At 40.2% G+C, this 27,064-nt stretch overlaps 1 protein-coding gene across 1 annotated transcript in view; it reads right to left on the reverse strand.

Moving 5' to 3' along the window:
* Positions 1 to 633: 633 nt before the first annotated feature.
* LOC132900994 (arf-GAP with Rho-GAP domain, ANK repeat and PH domain-containing protein 1) overlaps positions 634 to 27,064 on the reverse strand; it is a 245,194-nt gene continuing 218,763 nt past the window's right edge. Inside the window, 4 exon segments of the mRNA XM_060943417.1 lie at positions 634 to 1,482; positions 16,541 to 16,580; positions 25,189 to 25,353; positions 25,785 to 25,848. Of these exon segments, the coding sequence (XP_060799400.1) occupies positions 16,563 to 16,580; positions 25,189 to 25,353; positions 25,785 to 25,848 (247 nt within the window). The 3' untranslated portion in view covers positions 634 to 1,482; positions 16,541 to 16,562.

The raw sequence follows: 27,064 nt of genomic DNA on the forward strand, positions 1-27,064 counted from the left end.
GATACAAGGCGGAAGTCCGCGCCGTTTTTCAGCAGTCGCGTCACATGACCAACGCCAGCGAATCAGGAAGGTGGATGTCACAGTGACGTTGTCCAATGACGACGCCAGCTAGAGCTCAGCACAGCGTATCCGCGTATTCTCAATGTTTACACAGCACCGGACCAGACACGATCTGGATTGAATACGTGGACCCTGGCGGATTCCCGTTTCCCGGCGTTTCCAGGCGTTTTAATGTAAACGGACAGTGCATCCGCGAAGAAAACGAGACAGATACGGTCTAATGTAAACTTGGCCTTAATTGACTGTAGGTGTGAATGTGAATGTGAATGGTTGTCTGTGTCTATGTGTCAGCCCTGTGATGACCTGGCGACTTGTCCAGGGTGAACCCCGCCTTTCGCCCGTAGTCAGCTGGGATAGGCTCCAGCTTGCCTGCGACCCTGTAGAAGGATAAAGCGGCTAGAGATAATGAGATGAGATGAGATAAAGGCTAACTTTTCTTTCAAATGTTTAATGACATAAAAACGCTAACTCGGTATAATAGAGGGTAAAATTTAGCAGAGGATAATGTTAGCCTCAAAAACAAGGATCAGGTAATTAATAAAACCTTTCAACAAAAATCTAAACAGGAACCGGTGGAGCTAGTACCAGTTTATTGTACAACTTGTAACTTATAGGTGAAAGCTAACTTCTTTTAGAAGTGTCTTTTTTTCAGAATTGATTGAATTTTAGAAACTATTTACACGCATTATGTTTACAAGGACAGTGCATTCATTCATTCTTCAAAACATAAGACTAAATAATAACTTTTAATTAAATCAATATACATTAATTATAACTAATTACACTTTCTGTAACAATTTGGTACAATACAATACAAACATATAAAGGAAAAACAGTGAAGGAATGTGAAAGACAAATCAGATTTGTTTACATACAAACAAAAATTAAAATAAATAATTTAATAATCAGAAGGTTAATTTGGAGAGACAGTAGTACTGGGGGGACACAGAGAGTTAATAAAATGTTAATAATTCCTAACAGCTTGACCTGCAGCTATCGAGTGTTTTATTCTGTATTAAACTAACTTCAGGAGAATTGTGTCCAGAGTTACATAAATGTGATTAAAGTTAAAAGTGGTGCAATAACCGCTCGCTCTCACATACAGCATGATGCAGTCCATAGTCCACTTTTTACTGATCCAGGAAACCTTCTCAGAACTTCACGTTGGTCCGACAAACACTTACAATATCCAGGAGAACTTTCCAGAAGGACTTGTGATTGGCTGTCCCTCAGTGCAGCTGCAGGAAGTGACGTGGAGGAAGGGTTCTGGGTTTAAAGTTTACAAAGTCTAAAAAAACAGCTGCGAGAACTTTCCAGAAGATCACATGAGGGATAAACATCAATAACCATATCCATCTAGCACGTCAAGACTGAATCCAGCTGGTCTGATTGGTTCATGTGTTCTGGAATATTCCTCATCTTCTGTGGAGACACAAAAACTCATAACATAAGAAACTACAGTCAGGGATGCGTCCTGAGAAACCATACTTCAGTGAAAGTGCAGTGTGTTAAAAACCTTACTCAATATACAGGTATCAAAATAACAAAAGTCAAAAACGTTGTACCTCTAAATGTACTCAAATATCAAAAAGTCATCCTCTTAACTGATGAAATTAAGTCAGATACAGCAGACAGAATATTTTGATCTCGATCATCTACACCGATGAATTTGACTGAAGTCTTTAAACTGAAATGTCAATTAAATGTGCCGGAGCTGGTTGTGTTGATGTGTAGTGGACAGTCACTGGCTGGAGGAGAAGAGAAGAGACCTTCATGATGTATAATGAGTTTGTTGAAGGTCAAAACAAGCGTGCTCTGAGAGGACAATATCCCCCACTGGCAATTATGCCATAACTCTGGTAAAATGCGACTGAATCGAATGAAATTACAATATGTGTATTACCGACATATAACAAAGAATCCTGTCCAGTTTCGTGAAATTCCTCCAAAAATTGAGAGGAGTTGATTTCAGAAGGTGAGCACCCTTCCCGGGACGGACGGATGGACGGACATCGCCACGACATAATCCCCCTTCGGGGCCTTTCGGCCAGCGGGGGATAAAAATTCTGAGGGAAGCTGATTTCAGAAAGCAAGCACACCTTTGATGAAATTGCCAAAGTACAAGTTTGTTAATAATCAAATGGCATAACTCTGGTAAAATTTGCCCAAATTAAACGAAATTTCAATATGCATATACCGTATTTTCTGGACTATAAGCCGCTACTTTTTTCCTAGGTTTTGAACCATGCGGCTTATACAAAGGTGCGGCTATTCTGTGGATTTTTCTTCCACCGCTAGGGACGCTCTAACCGGAAGTAGAATCAAAAATAAGATAGACGAAAAATCAATGCAAAGAAGAATTAGCAGATCTTTCACGCACGACAAATTACTAACTGGTAATTATTTTCAAATCCAGCGAAGATGATTAAAGTGACTTGTGGTTTCAAACACAGGAGAAATGAAGGTAAATAAATACCGGTTATTTTCTCTTGGTTCTGTTCCGTTTTAATCAGCAAAGTTGCTGCCGTGTTAAAAGGCACTGTTCGGAAAGAATCTGTTCAGGTACATACATGTACATTTACAGTACAAAATCGTTCTGTACATGCAGTAAATATCTAATTTTTCAACATAGATATCTGCGGCTTATAGCCCGGTGCGGCTTGTATATCTTTTTTTAAATTTTTTTTTAAAAATAGAGCAGATGCGGCTTATATACAGGTGCGCTCTATAGTCCAGAAAATACGGTAACTGTCATATAACAAAGCCAAGTTTGGTGAAATTCCTCCACAAATTGTGAGAGGAGTTGATTTCAGAAGAACGTACGCCCTCATGAAATTGTCAAAATACAAATTATTGAATCAAGGGTCAAAACTCTGGGAAAATTTTCACAAACAAAATTAAATTTCAATCTGCGTATTACCATCATATAACAAGGCGATGTGTGAGAGGAGTTGATTTCAGAAGGAAATCCTGGGACGGACAGACATTGCCACAACATAATCCCCCTTTGGGCCTTTCAGCCAGCGAGGGATAATAAAAATGCAAGGAGTAAAAAAAAAAAAAAATAGAAAGGTTTGGAAATGTAACTGAGTACGAATATCCACTTTCAATGACATTCAAGGAAAGTACAAATACTTAAAGCATATACGCAGAGCCATGGCCTCACTTTCGTTTATAAACGCCCTGAGACCTCAAGAATGGCACAGGAATAGTTTTAAGTGTTAACAATAAATCTAATATAGTAATTTTTATGATTAAAGTGATTTATATGGGTAGCGGTCTGAGTGAATGACCTTGATGTCTATAACGTCACAGCAGGAAGTCTATCGGTCTCATCGCCATTTCTGCTATACTAAAACACAGAGCTGACTGCAACTCCGATCCTCCATTTTGAGCTAATTTATGCCACGTAGATGTGTTGCTGGCGGGTGCAGCAACATGACAGAAGGTGGATTTATGTTGCATTCATGGCCCAAGAATGTTCAAACTGCAAAGATTTGGACATGTTTTGTGAGAAATTCATGGGCACATTGGGCGCCTATGAAGTGGTCTCTCCTCTGCTCTGCACATTTTACTGAAGACTTGTACGAAACCTCTGATCTGTTGAGGAGCGTTGGCTATAAGCCTGTACTGAAAGAGGGTGCAGTACCAACAATTAAAGAAAAATAAAACGAAAAAAAAAATATATATATATATATTTTTTAAAGTGAGTTCAGTTGCACCAGTTCTCCCGGAGTGAGCTAAAACCGGTGACGTCCCGTTCCGTCCTGGGTTTTAGTAATTGCCTGAGCCCAGCGGTAATGGCGGAGTACACTGTATGGAGAGAATGAATGGACCAGCCGTTTTATTTCTAAATTGGATACTGCTGCCATCTCGCCCTTACGTGGAAGAAGTGAATGAACGGAGAACTGAACGAACAACTGAAAGTCAGATTGTTTCAAAACAATCGACCACAAGATCGGTCTTCAAGAAGCGAGAACACAGACGGGTAAGCGCCGACACTCGTTTGGATAAAAAAAACAACAACAACAACACGTTGTTTACCTGCATTTAGATTAATACATGTAATTTGTATTGTGTGTTTAAGTTACCGGTATAAGATTATTTAATTTGCTTCAGAATGTGATCGTCTCGGTTCATCTGATTATTTAATGAGCCTTTTACGTTTTATCAGTGAAAATGCATGCATGTACATGTATGTTGCATAAGTTATAACACCTATTCTGTTTTAATGAGAGTCAACCCACAATCAGTGAAGTCAAATCAGTCTTAGTTGAGCAAGTTGGTAATGGTATTTCTTAGTTTCACCGTAAATTTTTATGTATACGACTTTGGCCTATAGCTGTAAAAGGCCTCGGCCTTAAAACCAGTTCCCGCTGTGACGTCACGCACTCAGGGCTGGCTCAGCGGGGCAGCTCGAATGCCAACTTTAACTTTACGGTCGATTTTAACTCTCAAAAATATTTATTTTTTTATTCCCATTTATGCAGCATACAAGATTCAAGGATGGAGATACTATCCACTCAAATTTATTTAAAATAAAGGTTCTGCGTATCTGCTTTAAGTAATGAAGTACAATTACTTCAGGAGTAGCCCAGTGTACTCTAAAGGTCTGAGTACTGTTTACATTAGCATGCAGTATGTGAGAATGATCACGTGTCCGGTAAATTCACATGTGGACTCCTTCGCTCAGAATTATGTTCAACATCATGTGTAAAGACATGGAGTTCACTTTCACTGACCCAAAATGCTAATTATATATGAAACATTGTGAACTCCAGAACAGGAGCAGTGATTCCTCCTTCTACTGAGATTTTCAGTCACAACATGCAGAAGAATAACATGTATAAGAATCTGATATTAACATTGAGCAGTACGGTCATCATCCCTGGAACCTTCTTGCTTTGTTTTCTCTGGAAACATCGAACGATATCAGCATAAGCTCCGAATGCTTCGTTGTGTTTGTAGAACCACAGTTACATAACTAGTGTTCTGTTTGACCTGGAGCAGTTAAGATCACCTGGATAACCGTGAACATGAAAATACAACAAGGTCTCCTGGTGACGGTCACTGCTCCTGACAATGAGGAAACGTGAAATAGAACAGATGTATTCCCTTGATCAGACTTGTGTGATTAGTATTATTGACCCGTAATTGTGAACAGTGTCAGAATCTACAGTTTGTGTTTGTAGTAAATGTGCATTAAAGGTGCCATGTGCAAGAATTTGGCCTCCTGGTGAATTCATACTCCACACTCCAAACAAACAGCTGGCAGTATATCACCGGAAAGTGGGGGTGTCCACCCTTATCATAAGAAACAAGGAAATACACACTCCCTCCTCCCGCTTCCCCCCAAATGCACCATCACCGCTTTCATAGAATTATGACTCACTGAATACATATATAAAAAGTGCTGGAGCGGCAGCTATAATTATCGACACCTTAACGATCATTTGGCTGTTGCAAAATAGAAAAGACTTTCAATACATAAATTCCATCCATCCATTATCTGTAGCCGCTTTATCCTGTTCTACAGGGTCGCAGGCAAGCTGGAGCCTATCCCAGCTGACTACGGGTGAAAGGCGGGGTTCACCCTGGACAAGTCGCCAGGTCATCACAGGGCTGACACATAGACACAGACAACCATTCACACTCACATTCACACCTACAGTCAACTTAGAGCCACCAATTATCCTAACCTGCATGTCTTTGGACTGTGAGGGAAACCGGAGCACCCGGACACAGGGAGAACATGCAAACTCCACACAGAAAGGCCCTCGCCGGCCCCGGGGCTCGAACCCGGACCTTCTTGCTGTGAGGCGACAGTGCTGTAAATAAGCACTACACCACCGTGCCGCCCCAATACGTACATTGTACATGAATAATTACTCAAACTTCCACTGGAAAAAAAATGAGTTGATTCCTGATTACTTAGCGTATCAGATCATGTGACACCGTTCCACAATTATCGACACCTTTGTCCACAGTTATCGACACTGTTCCACAATTACTGACATCCAGATGATTATTTGTAAAAAATAATAATAATAATTTAAAAAATAATAGGTATGTGGTATTAAGTTAACAAAACAGTTTTTATTTAAAATTTGTTTTACATCAACTTATATTTAGTACAAAATATATTTTATATAAATATATGGATGTCAGTGGATATAAATGGGGAAGTAATTCTAATGTTTGTAAACTGATAATGTTGAACTGATAATGTTGAACCTGTGTCAGAAAATCTTTTTGCTCCACTTTTTAAGTATTTTCGTAGATCACATTTTGTTAATCATTCGTTGTTTGTATTAATTTCTAGTTTTGTAGTTTACCAATAAATGTCAGCAGGCAGTTGACACTAACCACATGAAAATCCAGGTCAAAGGCCGCATGTCATTCCTCGAACCATAACTTTATATTTTTGCATCTAAAAATATCAAATGCCTACTGATATTGTAATATGTGCTAGATATTTACAACAGATGGCATAAATAAATAAATAAATCCTGAATGGAATAGAAAAATCTGAATATTTCAAGCGTGTAATTTTTTATATGCTAGGAATTTAATTCTGGTCTAATTCTATTTATTGCAATCGGATTCCAAATACTCTATAAACATTCCATTCTGTTATGAATCAGAAAAAAATTATTATAAATCACAGCACTTTTATCTTTTTAAAGTCCTTCATCTACTTCAACAATGTTACACAAAGATCGATCCATAACAGTTGTAAATGTCACTTAATTCCACAGGGTGTCGATAACGGTGGACACCGGTGAAAGTGATCACTATTATCGACACCTCACATGACTTCTCAAATGCGCGTTTAGATACAAAATGGCGACTGTCAAATGAAAGAGTATGAGACAAACTAGGTTTCGACAAGGAGATCATGAAATATCGGTGAATTTGATCAGTAAAAACATGTCCATGATCTTTCCACCATGCTTACTTGCGATGAAAACATCCAGGTTTTTCTCAACTTGCTGATTGTGCTGAAAAAATTCCATCTCAGGTAATGAGCTGTGTCATCAGAAGACAAGATCAAAGGGCGGGGGGGGGGGGGGGGGGCTTCTGGTTGATTAATTAAGGGTCCTATGGCATGAAATTTTCACTTTCTGAGGTTTTTTAACGTTAAAATGAGTTCCTCTGACCTTCTTAAGTCACCCCAGTGGCTAGAAATTTCATAATGTGTAAACCAAACTATGCCCAACATTTGAGAATGGCGCGTCAAAACGGCACGTTGATAAACTCTTCCCTTGCCTACGTCAGCAAGGGAGATGATCCCCACGCCCCCCCTCTGGATTCCCACCCACTGTATGGATTGCCCCGCCCAGCTCAAAAGTTGCCACCAAACATGGAAGTTGCGCTGTACATGGATGTGACAACACAGAAAAGAGTCTGTTTTTACTGCCGACGGGAGAGCCCCTGAAGACGCAGTGGCTTAATTTTATTTACTCCAATAATATGCCGTCGAGTCTACCTAAGACGGTGTATGTTTGTCGGAAGCATTTTCCTGAGGAATGTTTCCACAACTTGGGACAGTACAGGGCAGGTTTTGCACATCAACTGTCACTGAAGCCTGGGTCCGTACCAAGCATCCCTGCCGCATCAGCCACAAACACCGAACAAGTAAGTGTATAACTGTTAAGTCGTTTTGCCGTGTTTTAAAATCGGTGCCACGTTAGCCTTGCAATGGCTACATTAGCTGTGCAGCTAACCGCTTCCTGCAGTTAGCCAGGTACTCTGCGCTACAAAACCAAAAGCATGCAGCATGCTCTGTTAAACTGATGCCATGTACACACGTAGCCGGGTATTTTTAAAACCGAACATTCCCCCCCCCCCCCCCCCCCCCCCCCCCCCCGTTTATAAAAATGTTTTATCCACACCACCTCGTCTTCGAAAAAAATCCCTTCCACACATAACCGAACATCTGCGTTTTAAATCACATTCATAAGCATTCCAAACCTGTAGATGGCATTATTTCCCCAAATCCTACCCCCTAATCACATCGCCTGTGCTCTTGGAGCAGTAGTTGGGCTTCTAAAATTAAACATGTAAATAGCACCTGCACAATAATTAACGCTTTCAAGGCACTACTCCGATCCATTACTCTTTAGCTAGCCGCACACTACGCCGATTTTCAGCGTACCGAGCCAACTGAAGTCACGAGTCAGGCGTAAAGACTAGTTTTCGATGGTACCGACTCATCTCACAGCCGATTCGAAAAACTAATCGGGAGCCAGACTGATCGGCGAGAGTCGCTAGCAATAGCCAATCATATCTTTCGCATATAACACGTGACATCATTAAACACAATTTCTAGCGCGAGAAATACGTGTTGGTAGCACCTAATGCAGGTATATACTGTAATTCCATAGACTGAAGCTTTATCCATAGACACAGTGGGCTGGAAAGCCACTCTGCTCAAGTTGTGTGGCTGAATTCCAAATCGCTTTAACTCCCCTATATAAGTGCACTATTTAAGGTTGGGAATAATAGCTCATGCAGCCTAGATAGTGCGCTACATATTCCATGTTGTGTCATTTGTAATTCAGCCTGTAGCATCTTCAAGTGTTGGATTTAACAGTAACGATATCCAATAGCCAATCACAAAGCTATTAAGTTGTCACGTGTCGCTTCAATCGCGACTGCACTCGTCAACAGTCGGGGGATATGTGCGTGCCCTGTCGGGAGTCGGCTCTGAAATGGGTCGGTTCGGTACCGCGTGGATCGCCGTGGTGTGCGGCTAGCTTAAGTCCATGCTTAATCTGGCTTCTGCAGTAAACAAAGGTCGCACGTTTGACGTCAGGGCAGATTTGTTGTCATATTTTTGGCGCAGATTGTGACGTTCTAAAACGCAAAACTCCGGTTATCTCTGTCTACACGAAAAGGCATACACGGAGTTTTCAAAAATCTTCACTTTGCCCGGAGTTTTTTTCAATATTCGTTTTTGATGTGTTTTCATGTGGATGACAGGCCAAAACGTAGAAAAATATCTTCGATTTAGCAGATACCCGGCTACGTGTGGACGGGGTCTTAGTTTAATCTGGAAATTGACTGTAACTTATGAGCTTATGTTTTGCCGTGTTTTAAAATCGGTGCCACGTTAGCCTTGCAATAGCTACATTAGCTGTGCAGCTAACCGCTTCCTGCAGTTAGCCAGGTACTCTGCGCTACAAAACCAAAAAGCATGCAGCATGCTCTGTTATAATAGCCAATCAAAACAGTTTTTACAAAGACACCCACATTCTTTTTTTTAAGTCACTCGTTCATTTTATTTGTTTGTTTGTTCAGTAAAAACCCAAACATTTGTTGAATTTATTTTATTTCCTCGCGTCGCACCTTAATGACGTCAGCGCGCGGTATTTTTCCCTTCGCGGTTTGTTCCTTCTCTCTCGCCATAGTAAGACACCCACATCCGCTTGTTCTGACCCACTGGAGGTAGCGTCACAGTGCTGTTAGCCAATCAGAGGTAACACGTTTACATGTCATGAATATTAATGATAAGACCCGCCCCCACCCTCTACCCTTCCCCACCTCCTGCTTCTCATTAGCAAAACGACGCACTGGGAAAAGCGCTGCAATGGGGCTTTCTCCCAGGAGGCTATATCTACGTGCCGAGGGTTCATTTCGAGAAAGGCTGCGGATATAACATCCGGAAACCTCCACGAGCCCGTTTAAAGCATCAACAAACCACCATGCCATGGGACCTTTAATCAATTGTAACTGAAACTCACCTTTGTAAAATTGTTTATTATTGCTGAAAAGGTGTCGATAATTATGGACTGTCGATAATTGTAGCCACTGCTCTACTATCGAACTACGAGCTAACAGCAGGGTAAGAATTTGCAAAATTCTACCAAACTGCTCAAACTCGGTCAAGATAACACTGCTATTGTATAATCATCACGTGTGCAGTCAGTCTACAGTGTATGTTATATCTTGCTTAGTTTTTAGAAAGAAAACAGCCACAGCAACTTGTGCACAAGACTACTACGGCTCACATCACAGATATGCAACTGTTTGTTTGTTTTTAATTAACAATGCGACTGATTAAACACACTGCTTATGACTCAAAAACCAATCACTCAACTGAATGTTTCTGAATGATACGTTTGGCTTAATAACGGGGCCAAGAAGAGGAGCGCGTCCTGTCTCAGGGCTAGCTGGTTAGCATGCTAACTTCAGGAACTAGCTCTGCAATAGAGCCCTGCACTCCTGCAGGACCTGACGCAAAGCAGTGCGGCGCGGGACAAATTTTGAAAGCTCATTGCGGGCGCGGGCGGGAGGGGGAGTGCACAATGCGGGAGCGGGCGGGAGAGGTGATAAGCTGCAGTCCCGCTAACTAAAAACGTGCTTAAAATAAAATTTATAAATTATTAATTTATGTCTATCATATATAATTTGTGCTGGATATTTTCTTTGGCATTAATAAAAACATTTTAAGATGCCTAAATTTGCGGATGTGGTCTAATCTCGCGTACGTTTCCAATTCCTTTCCGCTCTTCCGTGTTTGAGATCTCCGATCATGGCAGAAGAGCAGAGCTCCCCTAGTGAAGCTCACAGTGCTTCGGAAGTAAGTGCTGCTTTAAAAAGAGGTACATTTACCGTTAAAAAGTCAAGAGTCCTGAAATCAGACATTTGGAAGTCGTTCTCACTCGTGTACGACGCAGAGGGAAATCAGCTGCCCTTTGCTTGTTGTGATAAGTGCCAAAAGGTTCTGTAGATATTTATGCTCAAATCCACTCAAAGTAGGGGGCGGGGCACCATCACGCTGTGTCTTTAAATTATATTAATTTCTTATAGGCCTACTTGTATTTCCTAGAATGTAAATGTGAGGAGTGACATATAAGCTATGTGCAATGTACAATATTCTTAATATCCACTGTAGATTTTGGTAGGTGTGTTGGGTATCTCTGTAAAGCCTCAGCTGCGCATGCCGCCTGGCAACGCGCACCCTCGCTACGTGCGCTAGGTGAAGGATCGGTCAGTGGAGAGCTCAGCTAAGCTCAGCATGTTTAATTCCCCAAGCCAATGACAAGAACTTTCGTGAGAAATAACGCAAACGTCTGCATCATGCGGGATTTGCGGGCGGGAGCGGGACAAAATATGGCAGGCGTGGGACTGAAAATCATAATTCTTTGCGGGAGCGGGACTGCACAATGCGGGAGCGGGACTGAAAATTCTGTCCCGCGCAGACCTCTACTCTGCAATGCAATACATAACATCCAGAGGTGGACAAATTACCCAACTTCATTACTTAAGTCAAAGTACAGATCCCGCTGGTCAAATCTGACCAGTGAAAGTTGGACAGTCAAATTTTTACGCAAGTTAAAGTACTGAAGTATTTGCTTTTAAAAATACTTAAGTATTAAAAGTACATTTTCTGTCAACGCATTGCTGCATGATTGCCATAACACTTACAAAACCTAATGCCGTGGCCAAAGACAGAAATATGAATTCATAAAATGAACGCAAGCTGTGCCATCATGGTGGTTTAATGTTAAGCTAGCTAGTCAGTGAAGCTCCACCTGACATGCCAGCAAACTATTTTCAAACTTGAAATCATATTGGGTAGCTAACGCTACTAGAAAAGAAAGATTCCTACATTCTGTTTACCATATTTTCTGGACTATAGCGCGCACCTGTATATAAGCTGCATCCGCTCTATTTTTAAAAAAAATTAAAAAAAAGATATACAAGCCGCACCGGGCTATAAGCCGCAGATATCTATGGTGAAAAATTAGATATTTACTGCATGTACAGAACGATTTTGTACTGTAAATGTACATGTATGTACCTGAACAGATTCTTTACGAACAGTGCCTTTTAACACGGCAGCAACTTTGCTGATTAAAACGGAACAGAACCAAGAGAAAATAACCGGCATTTATTTACCTTCATTTCTCCTGTGTTTGAAACCACAAGTCACTTTAATCATCTTCGCTGGATTTGAAAATAATTACCAGTTAGTAATTTGTCGTGCGTGTTCTATCTGCTAAAGATCTGCTAATTCTTCTTTGCATTGATTTTTCGTCGATCTTATTTTTGATTCTACTTCCGGTTAGAGCGCCCCTAGCGGTGGAAGAAAAATCCACAGAATAGCCGCACCTTTGTATAAGCCGCATGGTTCAAAACCTAGGAAAAAAGTAGCGGCTTATAGTCCAGAAAATACGGTATTTGGCAAGATTATGCTGAAACATACTGTATTTCTGAAAGGACTTCAGATAAGTTCACATTAGTCATGTTAGCATAACTCCGTTTTTACACGCTAACTAACAGTGTCCAAGTTAACTAGCTATGTGTAAACGTTAGCCGTGGACAAGACCGTGGCAACTTGGCGGGTAAACCCATAGAAAGTTATTTGACTAACCAGACTGCATAGCTATGTTTGCAACGTTATCACTAGCTCCGAAAGCACAGACAACTTTATTGCAAGCTTTCTCTTGAAATAAAACATTCATATACCTCGATATGCTCCCGCAGGCTGTGATGTGGTTCGTTTTTGACAAACAAAGCAAACATTCAAAACAAAACGAATCTTTAATCCTTTCAGAAAACTGAAACATGGGTTCTCGGTATGGCCGTGGGTGTGTGCGCATTTCCCAGAAGAACTGCCTCCTTCCATTCTACCATCAACTGATTGTGTTCAAATAACGCTGCTGAGAAATCATTGAGCTTGATTTTATACAGTCTATGGATGTGACATGACCCTAGTGATTACTGATCAGCTGTCTCAGTGTCACCTGCGAAAAAACCAATCACGTTTAAGAAAAGAAAAGAAAAGAAAAATCATCCACTTTCAAAGCTGCTTCATAGTAACGAGTAACGAGGACCTTGATCGAAATGTAGTGGACTAAAAAGTACAATATTTGTCTTTCAAATGAATCATAAGTTTCCAAAAAAAATAATACTCAAGTAAAGTACAGATACTCAAAAAGTGTACTTAAGCACAGTACTCAAGTAAATGTACTTCATTACTGTCTACCTCTGATAACATCACAGCTTATTTTTTTAATGTTTTAAAATACAATTCTTACAAAGTCTTACAGCACCTTTAATCTCTCTGCCTTGGGTCAACATGAGCTTTTTTGTTATTCTTTCACCATCAAATGGAGACATTTCTCATTCGTGCATGGTAAAGAGATGTGTGTCACGTTTACACCAAACACTGGAACAGCGACTGCATGCTGAGGATTTGGAGAATATTAATCTCACGCTGCATTTTTATTATAAACACGACGAGGCGCTTAGTTTAAAAGTTCAGCAAAATGTTTCACTTTTCTGCACAAACACGAACACTTATTTTGCGGTGGAACAAGACGACACTATGCTTTTGAGGTGAGACAGATAGATGATATTAAATATAAAATGGTTTAAATGCAGCACTTCATTTATCAAGCTGGATGCGTAAATTGTTTATACGAGCGTTTTCACAAGAAACTTAGTTTTCATGAAAATCTGGTAACTTCGGAAAAATGTTCCCAAGTTTGTGTAAATTTACATATAGAATACTAACTAACGTAAACCTCAACTTAACTTCAAATCTGCATGGACTACTGCACTTTTATATCTGGACTATATTGTGGAGATTAAATTGCTTATTGTTTATAATTATGTTTATAGTGTTTAGCAGGTTTATCCAGAATAATGCAGTCCCTTACAGCTGCATGTAAATGAGCTACATCAGGAACACGCCTTGCATTAGGGCTGTGCGATATATCGAATATACTCGATATATCGCCGAAAATTCTGTGTGCGATACATAAAATTATTACCGTATTTTCTGGACTATACGTCGCTCCGGAGTTTAAGTCGCATCAGCCAAAAAATGCATTATGAAGACAAAAAAAAACATATATACGTCGCACCGGACTATAAGTCGCACTTTTTTGAAGGGTTATTCTATCCATAGAATCTGTGATTGTATCTGATAAGCGGCGCGTGGTTACTGCGCGACTGCATTGTTTATTTAATAAACGAACAGCTGAGCAGTGATGACGCGCCCTTTGCCCTGTAAGTAGCCTAGTCTGATTATTTTAAATATCTACTACTATCTTTAATACTATCACTATCGTTATTACTAATTGCCTATATTATTATTATAACTAATATTAGTAGCCTATTACTGATGCATTAATCAGTTTGCTTTTAGAATATTTTTACCGGTAGGGCTTATTATCGCCCCATGGCTCTTTCATCTGTGTTATTAAAGCTGTAGTCATCATCGAGGAGTGTCATTCTTCATTTTTGTCAAATTTTATTTCATTAAATCAGAGGTCAAGTAGGCTATAGGTATATCATCTCCAAAGACAACCATCTAGTGAAAAAAAAACAACAACCGCTTTTAAATCCCCTACTTAAATCCTTAAAAAGAGTAATTTAACTCATGTCTTGTGTGATCTGATCTCCAATGGTGAAATAAACCGGTTGTGATATGAGTAGTCTGTTATTTTAGAAGATAAATTTAATATATAATTTAATATATAGCCTAATAAAAATAATATTTTATAACATATCACGACATATTACTGTCTGTAACTGTTCGTCACTAAAGCGTTTTCTAAGATCATAATGTCTGATATTATTTTTTTTTTTTTTACACACACAATAAGCGCGTGTGCGTTAAGTTATAGTAAACCACCCCCCACCTTTTTTTTTTTTTTGAGTCGCTGGACCCACCCACCTCCTGCGTTCCGGGACCTCCCACTTCACAAATTAAGCACTGCCTAAAATCATTACATAACTTATTTAAATAACTATAGGCCTATCATTAATAATAAAACACAGGTCAATCAAGTTTATCAAGCTGGCGATTTCACTCCAAATCAGCAAATCCATTGAATTCCTCGTCCTCGGTGTCGCTTCTGAACAACTCTGCCAACTCCAGCGGCAGACGAAGCGCCGTTTCCTCTTCTTCTGCGTGGCTGTCGTCAGACTCAGCATCAGCTCCAGTTATTCCGCGGTGAAAAAAAAAAACCATATATACGTCGCACCGGAGTATAAGTCGCATGGCTAGCCGAACCATGAAAAAAAGTGCGACTTATAGTCCGAAAAATACGGTATATCGTAACTATCGAGTATTTTATGGTAATCTTCCGGCTTGCGTTCGTTTCGTGTTTGTTTTAAACCTTTCCCGGTGGTTTTCTCCCTGTCCCTCAGGCAGTAACGCGAGAGGCTGCCTAAGGGTAAAGAAAACAATAACGTCACACACTTGCCAACCAATCCCGGGCGACATCTCGGTGCTGAAAGGAACTTCCGGGAAGATTTTCTAGTTTCGGTTGTGTTGCCAGATTGGGCGGTTTTAAGTGCGTTTTGACGGGTTTTGAACATATTTTGGGCTGGAAAACGTCAGCAGTATCTGGCAGCACTGCCGGCGGGAAGATTTCCTAGTTCCAGTTTACAGCGCTGACTCAGTTCGTGCAATCGCTGGTGTTGTATAGGCTACCGTGTAAGCTCTGTCAATTTCAGCGACAAATTAAAAATGGAAGCGGACGAATTGGTTCCTAAAAGAACTAGTAAGGGGTCAGTCATCTGGCATTTTTTTTTTTTTTGGATATCGCGAGGAGGACATGGAACAGCAAATGCCAGTTTGTAAAGTGTGCAAAAAAAAACCTGTCATCACGAAAGGCAGCAGCCGGAATTCTACACATCTGAGAGGCAGAGCCAGAAAACATTCAGTTCAAAAGTGTGCAAAGAGAAAAATGATGTTTTGCAGATCTCTCTCTTCTCTCCCTCAATCTCTCTCTCTATTGTGAATGTTCCAGTGGTTCTCAGTAGTCAGGTTAATAGCTTGGAGATCTATTTTTTTTTAAATAATTTAATGAAAGAGCACTTTTCTTATTTAGGCTAAATGTCTTTCTCAGTGTTGAGCTGCACTTTATTGGTTTGAGCTCTGAGCAGCTCTGTATTGTGTTGCCCCTTTGTTGCAATTTTCAAGATTGTTTTTGCAGTTTGTGCCACATCTTTGTTGAATAAAATTAGTCTTATTTCAATTCAATTGCGATTAATCACTAACATGAAAATGTAAAATGTGTTGTTGAAAACCACCTGTAAAATTAACCAAGAATGTTATTTAATCTGCAGGGATTGTAGTGAAAACAGTAAAGAGTAAAAGTTAGATTTCATGGGGTCCTTTAGAGGAGATTTAAATATATCGAGATATATATCGTATATCGTGAAATGGAGAAAATGTATCGGGATATTCATTTTTTCCCATATCGCACAGCCCTACCTTGCATGTTACCGTTGATCAGAATATGAATGCAAGTATGAAGAAAATCAACATTTGTAAACATCATGTTGTCACACTCTACTTTGTCTCATGTTCTAATGCTCAGTGAGTTGTGTGTGTTACACTCTGTGTTCTCTTCCCTACTGCTCCTGCTGTGAGACCCGGTGAAATCAACATTTTGACAGTTATAAGACCTTCATATGGAGTTTATAGATGTTTTCATACAGGAGTCCTTACCTCAGACAGCATCAGTTCTTGGTCATAGGTTTCTTAAGAGCTGGTGGGAGAAAAAGAAGGTTTAAAAACACAGTCATTTAAAGACATTTTATTTGGAACACAAACCGTTTTATTTAATTCCAAACTATTCATTTTTGGTCAGATAGCTCAGGGTCAAAGGTCATTTCATAATTTTTTTTTTTGGGGGGTGAATAAATAACACTGTGCATTAAGAAATGTCAGCTTCACCATTTTATACTTTATACTATATTTTATAGAATTTCATTCCCCCCCCCAGAATATCACAGCAATTTATAGATGCACAGCCTCTGCCTCCAGCGTAGCATATTCATCACGCTCTGAATTAAAGAGGTTTAAAGGTAAAAATGTGCAAAATTTATTGTTAAAAATTTTAGATAGATAGATAGAGTAGTGCTTGAAAGTTGGTGAACCCTTTAGAATTTTCTATATTTCTGCATAAATATGACCTAAAACATCATCAGATTTTCACACACGTCCTAAAAGTAGATAAAGAGAACCCAGTTAAACAAATGAGACAAAAATATTATACTTGGTCATTTATTTATTGAGGAAAATGATCCAATATTACATATCTGTGAGTGGCAAAAGTACGTGCACATTTGCTTTCAGTATCTGGTGTGACCCCCTTGTGCAGCAATAACTGCAACTAAATGTTTGCGGTAACTGTTGATCAGTCCTGCACACCGGCTTGGAGGAATTTTAGCCCGTTCCTCCGTACAGAACAGCTTCAACTCTGGGATGTTGGTGGGTTTCCTCACATGAACTGCTCGCTTCAGGTCCTTCCACAACATTTCCATTGGATTAAGGTCAGGACTTTGACTTGGCCATTCCAAAACATTCACTTTATTCTTCTTTGAACATTCTTTGGTAGAACGACTTGTGTGCTTAGGGTCGTTGTCTTGCTGCATGACCCACCTTCTCTTGAGATTCAGTTCATGGACAGATGTCCTGACATTTTCCTTTAGAATTCACTGGTATAATTCAGAATTCATTGTTCCATCAATGATGGCAAGCCGTCCTGGCCCAGATGCAGTAAAACAGGCCCAAACCATGATACTACCACCACCATGTTTCACAGATGGGATAAGGTTCTTATGCTGGAATGCAGTGTTTTCCTTTCTCCAAACATAACGCTTCTCATTTAAACCAAAAAGTTCTATTTTGGTCTCATCCATCCACAAAACATTTTTCCAACAGCCTTCTGGCTTGTCCACGTGATCTTTAGCAAACTGCAGACGAGCAGCAATGTTATTTTTGAAGAGCAGTGGCTTTCTCCTTGCAGCCCTGCCATGCACACCATTGTTGTTCAGTGTTCTCCTGATGGTGGACTCATGAACATTAACATTAGCCAATGTGAGAGAGGCCTTCAGTTGCTTAGAAGTTACCCTGGGGTCCTTTGTGACCTCGCCGACTATTACATGCCTTGCTCTTGGAGTGATCTTTGTTGGTCGACCACTCCTGCGGAGGGTAACAATGGTCTTGAATTTCTTCCATTTGTACACAATCTGTCTGACTGTGGATTGGTGGAGTCCAAACTCTTTAGAGATGGTTTTGTAACCTTTTCCAGCCTGATGAGCATCAACAACGCTTTTTCTGAGGTCCTCAGAAATCTCCTTTGTTCGTGCCATGATACACTTCCACAAACATGTGTTGTGAAGATCAAACTTTGATAGATCCCTGTTCTTTAAATAAAACAGGGCGCCCACTCACACCTGATTGTCATCCCACTGATTGAAATATCACATACTTTTGCCACTCACAGATATGTAATAGTGGATCATTTTCCTCAATAAATAAATGACCAAGTATAATATTTTTGTCTAATTTGTTTAACTGGGTTCTCTTTATCTACTTTTAGGACTTGTGTGAAAATCTGATGATGTTTTAGGTCATATTTATGCAGAAATATAGAAAATTCTAAAGGGTTCACAAACTTTCAAGCACCACTGTATATACATACACACACATTGTCATGCATGTAGTATTCATCACCTATCAGGACTTTATAAAGCACATTCCAACAATAAAATTGTAGACTAAATTTGTACATTAACTGGAAGCCAGTTTGCAAATTCTAATCTGCTAAAGTAACTGTGTAGAATTTACATAGAAATATGACACAGATTCAGCATTAATACAAATAATTGAAACAAATGCACTGATGGTTTATTTTATACTAATCAGATTTATACAAACAGTTTGTGTTAATGTCAAAGAGGTAACACACACACACACACAGCTGAAGTTCTGTTTACCATGCAAACCCAAAGTGACATTTCTCCAGTGTTCCAGCACTGTTATAACACATACTCATCCACTCACTCTGCATTAATTCACTTCCTGTTTCAAGATTTTTTTTTAAAATCTTGAATGAAATCCTAAATCTAAACTCAACAGTTTACTGGATATTTAATATGAATAAGACTATGAACTTCATCTAAAAGTGTAGTATGTGACTGTTTGTGAATATTAACGAGGATGTTTTCATGAGTTTATTCATCACTAATATTTTACTATGTTTCTTATTCACATAAACATCTTCCACTTTCAGTCCCACTGCACCTGGAGATCAGCCTCCAACACACAGGGAGGAATGAATTATTCACTATACAGGTATATACTCACTGCGCAGGGTATAACAATACAGGGCTCAGCATTAACTTTAATCCACTTGTCCAGTCGGACAAGCAGCAAGATTTTTCACTTGCCCTGACCAGAACCTTTTTATTACTATGTATTTACTAGTTCAATGAAAGGAAAGTATTTGTCACACCCGTGCGCATTGGTGTGCGTAATGGACTTTCACTCATACGTACTCTATACAGCGCATCTCTAATGACAAGCACCTGCCCTGGATTAAGTGCAATCAGTGCGCGCATAAAAGGACGCTGCACGCACCTACATGGTGCGAAGTATTGCATTGTTTATAACCATTATTGTATTGTCTTCCTGGTTATTGGCTCTCGTTTCTGTGTTTTGGTTTCCGATCTTGTCCTGCCCTGTTTAGTCTGTTTGTGTCTCGCTCGACCCTTTTACCCGCTTATCGTTATTGATTCAGCTGCCATTTTGGACTATATGCCCGTTTGTTTCTTTTATAATAGACACTCTTCCTGCACATACATCCGTCTCCTCTCCACAGGGTCTCTGCACATTTCTGACCAGCAAAAATAATACTTTTTAAGACCATTTTAAGACCACTGAGTATAAAAAATAAGACCAGTACCGCGGAACAAATACGTACAGTAAAAAAAAAAGCACACTCTAGGTTAAGTTCAAAGCATTTTTTTTAAATAAATAAGTGCATTTTCTGCAGAACCCACAGTATTTCTGCCTTCAGCGTAGCGGTTGGGGCGAATGCCGCGAAAGCACTTGTGCTGGGACCCGGAGACGCTAAAGCTGGCGTTGCACTTTTTGTGACCGTAGAGGCGAACATTGGCATGGGGACTGTTGTTGCCCGACTAGCAGCATAGCGCATATGCTTTTCCCCTTTCGAGTGAGCGTCAAGGGCTTTACAGCCCATTGTTGTTAACTTGATGTCTTTCCGACATACCTTACATCTCGCTTCATATTCTGAAATTGCTGTTGTTAGCCAACTTTTGTATTTTGGCTCCTCAAGCCACTTGTTACTAAACTTACACTTCCCCATATCCGTTCATGTTCAAGTTCAACCACTTCTTCCTTGTCTGCTCTACTCTCAATGGCTCTACTACATGGATAAAAGAACACACTGCCCCCAGTGGCGTGGTTCCTGCGCTATTAGAACTAGTGCTAGACACACAACGGCTCTTGTGCTACTTGTTCAGCATCTTGATAACAAACGACGCTGGTTGAATAAATAACGTTAGCGCGGAAAAAAAATCCAGACATATGTTTTTTTTTTCATTTACCGTAGGCTACCCGGATGTAATTTAATACCTCCCATGTGAAATTTAATACCATAGCTCAAAAAATAGCGAAATATAATGCTTTTTAAGACCTTAAAAAACACATATTAAAAATAAGACTTTTTAAGACTTTTTAAGGATCCGCGGAGACCCTGCTCCAATCAACCTGTGCTTACTGACAGTGGTTAACAAAGTTTATCAAAAAGCAGGTATAGTTATGATCATTATGTTTTAATGATTCATAATTTTTCAATAAAACGCAAACTTTAACTATAACAATAAACAACAACTATCCAATACCCCATTATTCTTAATTTCCCTGAGAGAACCCTCCCAAAGGGATCAATAAAGTTTTATCTAATCTAAGTTTGATCTAATCTAATCTAATTATGGTGTGTGTGTGTGTGTGTGTGTGTGTGTGTGTGTGTGTGTGTGTGTGTGTGTGTGTGTGTGTGCTCTAACCCACTACCTGATCTGCAGTTTTAAGAGTTAGACTCAGCCAAATTCTAAGTTTCTCCAGTCAAATGTGAAGTACAAATTAATTTAAAGAAATGAAACCGAAAGAAAACGAGTTGGACGTGATAAGGGGGACAGAATTACGCTGTGAATGAAAACAAATCATAAGTGAGTTCAGCACTGTCGGAAAATTCGCCCGAAATATTTTACGATAATGTGTGAATGCGAATCATACAAAAGAAAAATACAGCAAATATCTGAATGAAATGAAGCTTCACCGCAGATATTTATTTTCTTGAGGTATTTGATCACCATTTCTCCGATTTCCATGACTTCAGAGTCTAATAATCTATAATTAGACAGTAATATTACGGCGTGCTTATTTTTACACACACACACCTGCTGTACTCGGCTTCCCGGGAATTTTGTAAACAATGACACAGCTGGATCACTGAGGGGATTGAAGTCGTTTTGTTGGAACGTTATTGATGTGACTCTTGAATAATCACTATAAAAATGGTGAATTTTAACAATGCCTAAAAGATGTGGTCCATAAAAGATATAAAAGCAGAAGGTATCATTACAATATTGTCTGGGGAGGTTATATGGTGAGTACATGTTTAGGGGTGGTATGTTCTGTTGAGTAATTTTCTCTCGTCTGTAAACCAAATTAGATCGGCCTATATGTAGAAAATGTGACAAAATATGGATACTATTTACGTGAACTGCTTATTACTGTTATTTAACTCATATTTTATATTCTACTGCAACTTTAAGCAAGTATTCAAGGAGCTTGACCTTATCATGTAGCCTGAGCAGCGAGCCAGCAAGTATAAATAATCTGCACGTGAGCACATGACACTGTTATACTCACCTCTTTTATAATCGTTTGCCTGCCATGGGCAATGCTAAAGTCACTGTTACAAACAGTACAGAGCACAACACCATCATTATTTTTTACCCCTATTAGGCAAGGGGACACTTTCGTGTAGTCTAAGATGATGTGTGGGGGTTTTTGGGGGGGCACTCTGTCACGACGCTCCTGGATACACTGAACTGATGGACTCTCCGTCTGGGAGAGATGCTGTAAGGGTTGTTTTACAATCAGGGTACAAAGTTTGTGTCACAGGGGTCCAAAATTCAAATTGATTCAAACTGGTTCTTGTACCAGTTTTTAAGTGAAGGACAAGTTAAGGCCTCTGCATGCTCTTGCGACAAGGCTTTCGCAGATAGCTTTTCGCAGACAGTTGTAATTTATTGTTGAGCGGGGAGTTATAGGCGTGTGCGATGTTATTCACCGGCACAACGCAAGGGGGCAGCGAAGCCGCTAGGAGTAGTTGGTGGGTGTGGTTAGTGGAGTGTTTATCCTCCGGTTACTTATAATGACTAGAACTTTTTTTTATAATGACTAGAACTGGAGTCGTATAGATGTACGTACTTCCTCGATCAACCGCTCTTCGTGCTGCTCCATCTTCGCTCGTGTTTTTAAAAATGCCGGTCGTGAAAACAAAACAAACCGGGAAAGTAGGGAAGCGGAAGTGCGTGTACAGCGGATGTAGAGTGGACCAATCAGAGCCCTCTTGTCTGCGACGCTGTCTGCAAGGCTTCTGCGGTGGTCACAATTTTTGGGAGGTGCGCGCAGAGCGTCTGCGAAGGTGGGGGGGCTACGCAGACACTATCTGCGACACCGTCTGCGAGGACTGGGTTGTCAGCATAAATTGGCCTTTAAAGAACAGATTTCAGGTAATTTTTTGACATAATATGTGTATGGTAGTTTTGTGTAATCTGCTATAAGATGAAGATGAAGTGTAGCTTTAAGCAGGGCTGGGAGAAACAAATGAAGTGATTCTCGGAGAGGACTTTTTTTTTGACAATTCAGAATCCGCTACTTCCATAGTGCTTTTAAATATAAGGCTGTAAGCTTTGTGTTAGTTGTCTCTAATATTTATGTCCCAATATCTTGACCACATTTTAGGATGAAAATAATCATTTTAGATATGTTATTTTATATTGAAAAATTAGCTGTCTTGGAGAGGACATTTTTTTTGACACAATTACAGACTAATTTGATCAAAATAGTCTGAAAACTTATTGGCATTCAACATTAAAACTTAACTATGTTTCCAATGATATGGAACCAAATATTTGTTTTATGGTATAAAGAATGATTTAAGTGCAAACCTTTTGGAGCTACCTGTGGTCAAAAAAGCACTTTTTCTAAATGACACGAGTAATTTTGCTAAATATGACACATATTGCCATACATTCACCAAAAATAACGTTATCACCAAATTTTGTTGCATGGTAAATAGAGCTATCACAGGCCTACAATAAACAACCAAGTTTATTTAGTCAAGCCTTTTGATATTGAAGATAATAAGTGTTAAATGTGATTTTTAGCTTGCGTACCCTGATTGTAAAACAACCCGTAAAGCCTGCCCACACAGAACACTGATTGGTCTACTTAGCAAGACAGAGCAATCAGGATGCTCTCTCTCAAGGAGCTGCTTTCGGGAGAGTTGGGAATAATTCAACTTGTCCCGTCAGACAAGCAAATGTGGGTTTGACTTGTCCGGACTGAACATTTAGTTGTCCTGTCCAGTCGGACTAGCGTTGATGTCAAGCAACCCCTGCAATAGTGCTTTAAACTCTGCATTCTGAACAAGATACCTAACGTTTAATTAGAAGATTAAAAGTGGAATCTGATGTATTTAACATTTTTGTGAAATTTCTGTGGCTTTCAATGAATAAAAATTTAATATCACTAAATTATAAAAAAGGGGGCAGTGATGAGGGCTTGTTATTAACAGTACTGGAAAGCAAGGTTAGAAAAGTATGTTTATAAAGCACGCACGTGCACACACACACACACACACACACACACACACACACACACACACACACACACACAGAGTGATATGACATGCAAAATTACAAACGCTACGTTCACACTGCAAGGCTTAATGCTCAATTCCGATTTTTTTGTGAAATCCGATTTTTTTGTGAGGTCGTTCACATTAACAAATATATGCGACTTGTATGTGATCCTCAGTATGAACGAAAAGCGACCTAAAAGTGTTCCGCATGCGCATTGCAGGATACGACGACGTCACACGCAGTGAGCATGGCCAGTGTTTACGGAAGTAAAACCGCCCGGTTGCGGTATGACCCATCCAATCTAGCTTGAATAGCTGCATCCCCCCAAATGGAAATCAGCTCCCTAACCTCTGCGTCCTTCCATTGAGAAGATTCAGAACCTTCACAGCCCGAAGCGTCCCTCGCATTGATGTCATGCGCAGGGGCGCAGATACGTTTTTTGAACTGGGGGGGACAAAGCTGCCAGCAAACCAACCCCAACCCCGATATGCCTGTCAAACTTGTTGTTAGTAACCATAGCAACCAAGTTCGAGCTCACAACCTGTGCAGTCTGCGCAGCTCAACCAACCGAATATCAGTCTTTGTTTTATGTGAGTTGTTGCAACTATGTATACACTGCTGTGCACCTCAATAAACCGAATGGTAATTAGTCTTTTGATTTTTCCGTGAGGTTTGCCTTATGCAAAGAAAGACAGCATAGACGTTTTTTCCTCCCTATAAGTGGGGGGACCGAACGAAGTGAATTTAAATCTGGGTGGGACGAGTCCCACCCTCTATCTGCGCCCGTGATTATGCGCCATGTTGTTGTAACTTTTTTTGAGAGACCCGCCGCCTACTTCAGCGCAGAATAGTGACGTTTGTGGCTTGTTGATGACGTGTAAGTCGGATGAATGCGACCTGGCGGTTCAGACTGAAGTCGCATATGAAAAGAGCGGATAGGAATCGGAATTAGGACCACATATCCAAACGGCCTGGGTCGGATTTGAAAAAATCGGATCTGTGTCGTTCATATTGTCAATAAAAGATCGGATACAGGTCACATATGGGTGAAAAGATCGGATTTGAGTCATTTCAGCCTGCAGTGTGAACGTAGCCAAAAGCTACCCATCAGCCCCAGCTTTAATTAAGCAAAAATGGAAAAACACTTCACACGTAGTTGATGAGCTTCTTTCAACACGCACTAGTCTGTTATAAACACTTAATAACCTCTGCCTCAGAGCTGCCTGTGTAGTGTTTTTCCTAAGTGAATCACTGAGTGAGGGCTCGTGGGTAATCACACAGCCCCTTTGAAGAATGGTGTGAGCTCACTGTGACTCATCACCCACCCACTGTCATCACAATGCATGATGGTGGGTGGGTAATTGGCTGTGTGATGACCCAAGGGCCTGTGTGATTGGCTCAGAGACTCACAGCCAAGGGATCGGCGGAGAAAGCAGCCACGCTGTTCCTCATCTCACTCTCAGTACCACGCAGAGGAATTAGCGACACGCTACCGAGACGAGAGTCCAGCGGAGGAGAGGAACGAGTGACAGGACGCGACTTCAACCATTCGGCCGGCCACAGGACACCTGCATGCTGAGAGACAGAGAAAGACAGAGAGACAGAATAAAAAAGACAGAGAAGAAAACAAGATGAGAGGAAAGGGAAAGAAGACAAGAGCAGGCGTGATAAAGATTGAAAAAGTGAGAGAAAAGATTATTAAAAGGAAAAAACAGGTAGAGAGAGGAAGAAAAAGATGACGGGCAGTGAGACAGTTTGTTCTATTTCCTTTATTGTAAAAAAATCAGTATTGAATGAAGATATTTAATACAATTAACACAATACATCAACATCAGTCTCAGTAACGTACAGAATGAGAAAGAGAAGTGTAAGTATGAAAGAGTGAGAGAGTGAGCGAGAGAGTGAGAGTGATGGTGAGAGAAAGAAAGTGAGAGAGTGAGAGAGTATAAGAGAGAGCGTGAAAGAAAGTGAGAGTGAGTGTGAAAGAGTGAGAGGAGTGCACTGACCTGTATACTGAGAAATGTAGCGAGCCACTCCCTCATCTCTGTCTGAGTGTCACAGCACAGATACCTACATACACACACACACACACACACACACACACACACACACACAGTTTATTATAGAATTATAATAACAGAATAGAGATCAGAGTTGCTCTGAATGAAAAATGAAATTTCAGGATTACAGAAAGGAAATAAAAGAATGTTTTAATTTCCTGTTCTGATCGTAAACACTCTGTAATGTTCTTCCCAGAAAAATTATATTTTGGTTTTCTTGGTGAGAAATCTTTTCTACATTAGTCCCGCTCTGCGCTTATTATCTGCCTTTTTATTCAGTAATTTTCTTTCATGATAATGCTGCAGTAATTCAGTTCTCTCTCTCTCACACACACACACACACACACACACACACACACACACACACACACACCACTGCTATTTATTTATTCAGCTTTATTCAACTGCTGCTCTATTTTATTAAACCTGTGAGTTGGAGCTGCACTACTGTCAGAGCTGTTGTTAGAGAAAACTAATCAACACCTTCTGCCCAATCAGGAGGCTGAATTCATATCTGAGATTTGGTTGTTTACGGAAACAGACTGTGCTACAGACGAAAGAAATCTGGACCAGAACCCGTGTTCACAGAACATCAAACCGGGCCTGGTGACTTCACACGTTGTCCACTGTTTGCTTTTTAATTATTCTTTATCAGAAAACTTTTCTGAACACAAAGACTGTGGAGTGATAAAACAGAAGCGTGACTATGTCTGAGCTGTGAACGTGTGGAGGCTGTGTGACGCTGTGGTGTATTATGGGAGGAGCAGATTGTGGGGATTTTTTGGTAACTGTGTCTCGCTGTCTCTGGAAACTGAGCAACAATAAAGTGTGTGTGTGTGTTCATGACATGGTGGGAATTATGGTAATTACGAGACAATGTCTCTGAGCTCTTCGTTCCCTCAAACTCAGATAATGAGCCGTTTCTACAGAAATGCACACAACACCTCGACATGCTTCGACAGAATGCGCACCACAATGACTGACACACACACAGAGTTACAGCCTTATAACATGTTTGACGGCACATTTTCACCTGGTCACTACTGCCACTGTTCACTTTGTCTTGTGCTGACTGTCTGAACTCGTTTCTGCTGTTGTGAAAGTTCTCCTCACTGCTCAGTGTGAGGAGTCGGAACATGACGTTGGAAAGTGGAGAAGCGAATAATTTTGCAAACGTATTCTTCAGTGAGATCGAGTTCATTATTTGTCATATACTTTACATAATA

This window comes from Neoarius graeffei, chromosome 16 (assembly GCF_027579695.1).
Source record: "Neoarius graeffei isolate fNeoGra1 chromosome 16, fNeoGra1.pri, whole genome shotgun sequence".
NCBI classification, from domain to species: domain Eukaryota; kingdom Metazoa; phylum Chordata; class Actinopteri; order Siluriformes; family Ariidae; genus Neoarius; species Neoarius graeffei.